Source organism: Lycium ferocissimum, chromosome 9 (genome assembly GCF_029784015.1).
Source record: "Lycium ferocissimum isolate CSIRO_LF1 chromosome 9, AGI_CSIRO_Lferr_CH_V1, whole genome shotgun sequence".
NCBI lineage: Eukaryota > Viridiplantae > Streptophyta > Magnoliopsida > Solanales > Solanaceae > Lycium > Lycium ferocissimum.
This window is the reverse complement of record NC_081350.1, coordinates 56,966,963-56,975,322: the sequence shown is the minus strand read 5'-3', so window position 1 is coordinate 56,975,322 and position 8,360 is coordinate 56,966,963. Positions and strand designations below refer to the sequence as shown.

The 8,360-nt window shown below is 36.9% G+C and overlaps 1 protein-coding gene across 1 annotated transcript; it reads right to left on the bottom strand.

Annotated features, from left to right (window-relative positions):
- Nucleotides 1–4,993: 4,993 nt before the first annotated feature.
- Nucleotides 4,994–6,829, bottom strand: LOC132029399 (early nodulin-like protein 9). The gene is made up of 2 exons (XM_059418676.1): nt 6,570–6,829; nt 4,994–5,747 (listed from the first exon to the last, which is right to left on the bottom strand). The coding sequence occupies exons 1-2, from the start codon at nt 6,769–6,771 to the stop codon at nt 5,287–5,289; spliced, it is 663 nt and encodes a 220-aa protein (XP_059274659.1). The 5' UTR covers nt 6,772–6,829; the 3' UTR covers nt 4,994–5,286.
- Nucleotides 6,830–8,360: the final 1,531 nt, after the last annotated feature.

The window sequence follows — 8,360 nt, the reverse complement described above, 5'->3', positions numbered from 1 at the left end:
AGATCATTCATGCAACAATCAGGCCATATGAACACTTACACACTCAAACTTAGCTAGTTAATAAGTTAACGGAATTCGGACAACATTTTCCCTATATTATCTATTCCGAACCAATTCCAGAATAGCTCCCAAATATCAATAACAACTTCAACAATAATATAATGAAGGTTCTACATGAGAAACATAGACAAATCCGTCCGAAACTTCCTCCGAAAGTCAATCCATAGGCCAACAACATCAACATATCAAACTATGACCTTTATGTCATGTTTTCCTTTACTTTAAACCATTAAAATCCTCCAAAAACAACTTAATGTCAATTCAAGATGAAGAACATACCTTGTACTTAAATAAATTCAACTCACACAACTTGCTTCAAGACCAAGTTCATCACAACTCCAAGTATAAACAAGAACAATCACCTTTCATGAACTAGTTGAAGATTTAAAGCTTGATCCGTTCTTAAAATAGTTTGGCATGTTAATGGAAGGTTTGGGATAGTTGAGAGAGTTTGAGGAGTCCAGAAAGATCTGATTTTGTGAAAATATAATCTCTAGGTCGTGCTCCTCTTATTTATAATCAAAAAACAAGTCTCCAAAGCCTCAATTCGACGGCATCCTCGACAGTATCGTTGTTACACCTCGAAAAATCCCCGTTAGCGTACAGTAAGTAGACTAACTAAGGGCATGACGTATACGAGGTTTGGACAAGTAATAAATAGTCTTTAATGGTCCTAATTAAGATTTGCAAAGACATTCGAGTTAAGGAAAGAAAGTTGTTAAGGAAAGCGAGTTATAAGTTGTGTGTCGGGCAAAATTATGAGTATTGAGTTAATGATGTCTTAACAATGTTTTGGAGAAGAGTTATAACGTCTCTTAGATTTTAATGAAGTGATAAACGAGTGTTAAGAAGGTTCCATAAGGATTGAAGATCAAACGAGACGACGGGAACAACTTCGGTGGAACTGTGAGTTTCACGACCATGTTCCACAGACAGCACCATGATCCACGGACCGTGAATAGGTCCGTGGAACTGCCAGTAGAAATGTCGACTGGCTAGTTGTGAACCACGACCAGAACCACGGCCAACACCATGATCCACAGACCGTGGCTTGATCCGTGGAACTCCCGACGACTGAAATGTTCCAAGTCTTTAAATGTAATCCCCACTTCATTTATTTCATTTCCATACACTTCTTCAACCTCTCAAGACCTCTAGAACCTTCCACATATTTCATCCACAAGAAAACCAAGGAAATCAAAGATCAACAACAAGAATTGAAGTGAATCAACTGTATGAAACCTCATTAAAGTCATCCAAACCAAGAAAATCTCAAGAAATGTAAAATAGGGTTTTGGTGCTAGAAGAATACTTCCGCTCAAGGCTTGTTTCTATGTTATCTAAGGTGAGTTTCATGGTATTTTCATGATGTTTGAAGTGTTAATGAGTTGAAACACTTGGATTGTAGAAGAGTATAGAAAATGGGTCATAAAATGGGTGAATAGTGCTATTGTTGAGTAGTAGTTGGAATGAATCATAAAAATAGATATGTTGAGATTATAAATACGTTATAAATGACATTTAGAACATGGAATAAGTATTGTATGAGAAAGAACACGATAGCAAACCTTGGCCATGATTATGGAGAATTGGAGTGAAATTGTGAAGTGTGAATAATGTAAATGAATGACGATTGTTGTTAGTGATATTGTGATTGTTGTTATGAATGTTGGGAGTTGATATGGAATATGAGGGAAAGTAGTATAAGCAAAGCAAATGCTGCCCAATTTTCTTTAGCTTTAGTAAGTACGTTCTTATGATTGTCTAGCTAATGTCGATACGGATTCCATTGAAGGTATAAACGAGTGCATTAAAGGAGGACGAGCAAGCAATAAAATAGTTAAACGACAAAGGTATGTGAGGCTAGTCCTTCCTTTCTAAGGCATGAATCTTATGGCATGATTTCCTTCTTTCTCATGAATTTCCTATCTTCAAGAAAGCCAAGAGCCTTGTTCATGAATAGCTATATGAGATAAGAGATACGTTATGAGTATGATAAGTTAAGTCTAAGAATGTTATAGCCATGATATGATGCTACCCATAATCTAGTGATGTTGATTATTATACACACTCACCTTTTGCTTGTTCCTTCAAGGTGAGGAAGAATGCTTATGAATACTCCATAATGAAATCGGGGGTCCACGACCTTATATCAGCCCGATAGAGCATGATTATCTATGAGTTTCTATGCATATATTATGATGAGTTATGATAAGTATACTATGATGAGCATGTTATGATGAGCATATGATGATATCACACCGCGCCTATACAGCTGGGAAGTCACCGCCAAGGCGGGCAGCTATACACCATGGCCAAATGGCATGGGCAGCACCACTAGTGGGCGGCATGAGATGGTACCCGGACGCGGGAGGCCTGGACGCGGGCTAATGTTATTGATTATCACACCGTACCTATATGGTCGGGCAGCTTATATATTGATGCACACATGATATGATGATGATTATGATAGTAAGCCAGCTGCATTATTTCTTTTATGATTAAATCAATTACAGATTGCTCCTCATTTGATGCCTCCTCATTTTATTGATGTTTCATTATTGTTTATGCCTTACATACTCAGTACAATATTCGTACTGACGTCCGTTTTCTTTGGACGCTGTGTTCATGCCCACAGGTAGACAGGGAGGCGATCCAGACTCATAGGAGCCACTAGCTGATTGAGAGCACTCCACTTTTCCGGAGGTGGCATTGATTATTCTTTTGGTATATATATATGTATATGTATATATATATATATATATATATATATATATATATATATATATATATATATGTATATATTTTGGCACGACGGGGTCCTGTCCCGTCCATATGTCTAGTACTCTAGTAGAGGCTCGTAGATACGCAGTGTGGGCAGTATGGTCCCATAGTCTTCATGTATATGCATGTACATATATTATTTTGATAGCCGAAGGGCTTATGTTTATAAAAGTAAATATGTTTCAAATGATGATAGTTTTCTATGATTATGAGTATATATTATGAATGAGAGCAGATAAGTAACAGAATGAGCGGTGTTCGGTGGTTAGCCCCGGATACCCGTCATGGCCCGTAGCTCGGGTCGTGACAATCGTCATTATTTGACAGTCCGTCGAATTATAACCATCGAATTGCACAGAAGAATCGTGTAATTTTTTACAGGCCATATCTTCCACTGTACGTCTAGGATTTGCGATCTGTTAGTTGCATTGGAAAGAAAACTCTCTGAACTTCAATTTGCATAGGTTATGCATTCCATATCTCCTCATATTCTAGGATATATGCCTCTCTCAAGTTGGACCATAATTTGTTGTCGAAAATTCTGCCAAGTTTTTCCAAAATTTCGACAAACTTAATTCTTTCGATTCGCTTGATGCCAGAACCTTTGGACATCTGCTTGGCACTTGTTAAAAGTATTCCTTAATCTTATAAAGGTTCCATGACCTCTTTGAGCTTACATTAGTTTACTTAAGACGCAAACGGCGCGAAAATTTTTGAGGTGTGACAATGTGGTTGATGAATAAATATTGCGCTTATGTTGTCTTTTATAATGTTTTATTCGAAGTGCTTGTTTTGTGTTTGTGTATTGCTGCCAGCGACATTAGCACTGCAATGAAGTTGAGTTGAATAAGTTTGACATTTTTTATTTTAAGTTACCACTTTATAGCGGCTATTGAATGCTTGAAATAGTAAACCAATCGGTTGAACTTGCCCAAATAAATTACTCACTGATTTGTTGAACTTACATCATGAAAACCATGAAACTTTTGACGGGGTAGATCAATTAAGTAAAGATCATACGAGCGTTGAACAAGATCAAGATCACTAAAGGCATGTTTGGAGAGTCCATTACTCAAATGATATTCAATCAACTTTCCGAAATTGTGTAGTAATGTCCTGTTTCTTTTGTTTGCAACAGAAAAGACTTAAGAGGGTAAATATTATATATTTGGCCAGTTAAGTAACCTTCTGAGTATTATAGACATAGTTAAATGATTGTTACAAATAAAAGAAACATGACTTTACTAAATAATTTAGGATGGCTAAGTAACCATTTGAGTAAAGGACTCCATGTTTGGAAGGTATATCAGATTTTCCACTTGGGAATATTCTGCAGAAGTGGATATCTAATTGAACGTTCACGGAGAACATCTTATAAGCCTATGTTTTTTTAACACATTTCCTGTATTGCTTCAAACTTTTGGACGTGTAGCAGATAAATTGCCGTATTGTAGTTCTAATATAAAAGAAAGCATCAATTTCTCAAAACAAAAAAAATTGCTAGCAAAAAAAAATAAAAAATAAAAAATAAAAAAAAGGGGGGGGGGGGGGGGGGGGGAATTGGTTAACTGGTGGATCTTAAGAATTTCCCCCTCCTACAAAACAAATAATGTTACGTCATAAGTGTTCAATTAAGCGATTTCTTTTTTGTTAAAATAAACGATATTAATTTGCATAATATAATTTACCATGCTAACATAAATTTTGCATTATTAAGCCACCTAAAAATAACTTATAGTATTGTCCATAATAATTGGAACTAGGAATACAAATAAGACAAATAATTAGCTACAACATGTCAAGTTATAATGATAATATAAAAATTTTAAGCATAATACATAAATAAGTCACCAAGTTTATTTAAAAGTATCTTCCAACTTTTGGGTGTCAGTAAGAAAGACATCAACTTGTATAAAGTTGAGCAAGTAAACACAATGATGACATAGCGCGGCGTGGCACATAAATATTGGAGGGCCATGTCGGTCTTGCACATCAACGTCACGTCGGCATTTGTGTTTTAGCATTGAGAACTTTTATCTGAGTTAATGCTTTCTACTTGTGCACACGAAGTTGAAGAACATGACATACTGCCAACGGAATCGAAGTTTAAGGAGATTCTATTTATGTATTATGCCAAAATTTTACGGCATATATAAATTAGCAGTTTATTTCATCCTTTCTTTTAGCATACATGTTTTACATGTGTGTCAAGTGACTAGATGAATTTTACAAATCATTATCAATATATATCATCTTGGTCCAACTAGTAGTGATGACATCCCTTTTCCCAGCTATATCCGCTGGGAACAAGGTGGAAAAATCATGAAAATTAAGAAAAATATTGAAAATCAAATACTAATAGAATCAAAGATGCATATCAACCGAAACATAAAAATAAATTAAAAAAATTAAGTAAGTATCAAATCGACCAAATTGAACGCATCAGAGTCCTAGAAGAATGGATGAACCAATAAAGGCTCCAATTGTTCCAACAAAGCTCATGACAATTGAAGAAGCACCATTTGGAGGAGAAGATTCTTGAGAAGGCGCAGGCGTTGGGTTCATCTCTACCGAGCTAGTTGGTGGAGGCGGTGGCGCCTCTTCACTGAAAGGTGCTGGAGCTGGAGGAACCAGCTCTATTGTTGATATTGAAGGCGAAGGAGAAGGAGATGTGATTGTTTGATTGTTGTTGCTTCTATCTGCCATGACCACTACGAATAACTTTTCATTCTTGACACAATTGTCATGAACTCCACTGATGAAGTAGAAAGGGCCAGAGTGATTAAACTTGAAAACACTGTGTCCATCACTATATTTTTCAATTGGAGTTGCTGTGCTGCAATTGGCATAGTCTTCCTTGGTTACAAGAAGAACCGAGTCTTTATCAGCCGGGTAGACAAACACTGCAAAGCCAAGATGAGAAATGGTGTCAAAGTCAAACTTGTTAACATCTAGGGCAGAGGCGGATTCAAGATTTCAGTTCTATGGGTTTAACTTTTAAGTCTTTTAATTTTGAACGTGTTATATTTTCTGAGTTCGTATATACTATTTATTGTAGTTTTAGTGATTTTTTACATAATTTATGCCCGTGTTAAAAATACTGAGTTCATTTGAACCCGGTACCTCAAAGCTCCATCTGCCCCGAACCCGGTACCACAAAGCTCCATCTGCCCCTGTCTAAGAGCTCGTGACAACTTTTTCTTAGAAACTCGGCAAAACAGCCCCCTTAGGGAGAAGGGGTGCCTCCTCGAAAAGGAAGCCGCATTGATTAGGTCCGGCCAAATATTTGCTAAACACGGATCTTTGCAAAGTCATTAGACCGTGTATAATGGTTGATGCCTACGCACCATCCAAAAGGCAAGGAACGGGGAGCCAGCAACGGAAGCTCAGCCCGCACTACAGAAGAAATTGAAATTAACTACGAATTTGGTTCCTAAATCACTCCTACTTAATAATTTTTTTATAATTTGTCGCTGAATAGAATTAGCGACGGACTTTTCTATTTAGCTACAAAATTTGCATTGTAGTTAATTATTGTTTTTTTCAGTAGTGTCAATGACGGCACTCGTAACTTTAACTCTCTTAAGGTAGGGAAATCCCTTATCGGGCTCAAGAAATTTTTCTATTGCATAATATAAGGATGAGGTTCTCAATTGAACAACAAAATTGGAGCAAAAATTTCAATAGACAAGAAATGGACAAAAATGTAAACGACGATAACTTACACAGAGTGTCGCCAACTTGAAACCGACTCCTCTCGGCCCATTGATTGTAATCATTAGCATTGGCATCCAAAGGGACACTCCAATCTCCAGAATTTCCAACCTTGAACTCATAGGCATTGCCATTTTGGATCAGTAGTAAAAGACTAAGCAACCCCAAAATACGAATGCCTTTTCTGTTCCATCTTAAACTTGTTTGAGCCATTAAGAAAAAGGAGTTACTCAATTATAATTTTGATATATTTGGGGAACTATCTATTTGGTCGATGAGAATGGCAAAAATAATATGAGGGGTATTTATAAGTGAATGTTGCAAGAACTTTACAAGCTGTGGCAGTGAAGCTTTTGCTATATATCTTTTTGTTATTCTTTCTCATTTAGGATATCTTAGCACCTACTATACAGCATAAGGGCAATTTTTAATAAGAACGGAGATTCTTGTTGTGCTCTTTTGGTGTCTTTTTAGTTGCTTATTCTGGAGGTTTATACTTTGCTTGATAATAATCAAGAATTTTATGTCTTGTGAGTTGGGTTAGAGAATCTAGCAAAGAAATAATGAAATAAAGGAAATCCAGATTGTAAGGTTCTCATCCTTAATTAACCTTGCATGTTCCAGCCTTCCTTCCTCCCTTTTCATGTGTGTAGTAGGAGCTGTATGTAAGATCATCACATAATTCAAGAAAATTGCATACACTAAGCGTGTGTTTGGTACGACGGAAAATGTTTTCCATGAAAAATATGTTCATAGAAAATGTTTTCTTAGAAAATCAGTGAATTTTTGTGTTTGGTATGAACATATTATCCCAAGAGAATTTATATGTAATATAGGAGAATACTCTGAGGTGGGATGGGGTGGGCAGTAGGAGTTTTGGAGGTTGACGGGGTGGAGAGAAGGCCATGAGCTTGGAAGTCCACTTATGGAACTTGTTTTTCCTACTTTCACCAGGGAAGTCATTTTCCTCATTTAAAAAACTTATTTTCCTATAAAAGGAATTCAATAAATTTTGACCAACCAAACATAGAAAACTGAAAACACATTCCAAAATATATTTTCGTCCGTACCAAGACACCCTGAGATTAGACTCGTGCATTTTTCAGTGGGCAATTCGCAGAATTGCCCTTCTTTTGGGGTGGTCTTTAAATTTTGCCCCTCATATTTGAAATGTTTAAATTTTGCCCTTCGGCTAACACCCATAGGTTCCAGGTTCGAACCCACGCGCAATCAAAATTTAAAAAAAAAATCGCAAGGCGGTTTAAATTTCGCTATGCCGCCAACGCATACACTTGTGAAGGAATTACAAAGTTATGTTTAACCGGCATACTTATGCCTTGTGGGCAGACTTGGCATAAGTATGCGGTCCCATAACTTTGATAATTCCTTCACAAAGTTATCCGGATCCGGCATAAAAGTTTGCCCATTAAAAGTATGCCCCACCGCGTAACTTTGTGAAGGAATTATCAAAGTTATGGGACCGGCGTGATACTTATGCCAAGTCCGCCCATAAGGCATAAGTATGCGGGTCCGGCATAACTTTGGTAATTCCTTCACACAAAGTTATGCCGGTCCGCATAACTATTCGGTTCAATCAACAAGCACGTATTTGGCACAACAACCGAGATAAAATCGATTAGTGAAACAAAATGCCTAAAAACTATAATGCAATTATTCCCCCAGAAGTTGAAGTTCAACCATTGTAGGTCCAACAACGAGAAGCTGTTACAAACTAGTAGCCCCGAAACCGGTATACATTGATAAAATCGGGTAATAAATGTCATTGACACGAGAGATAATCC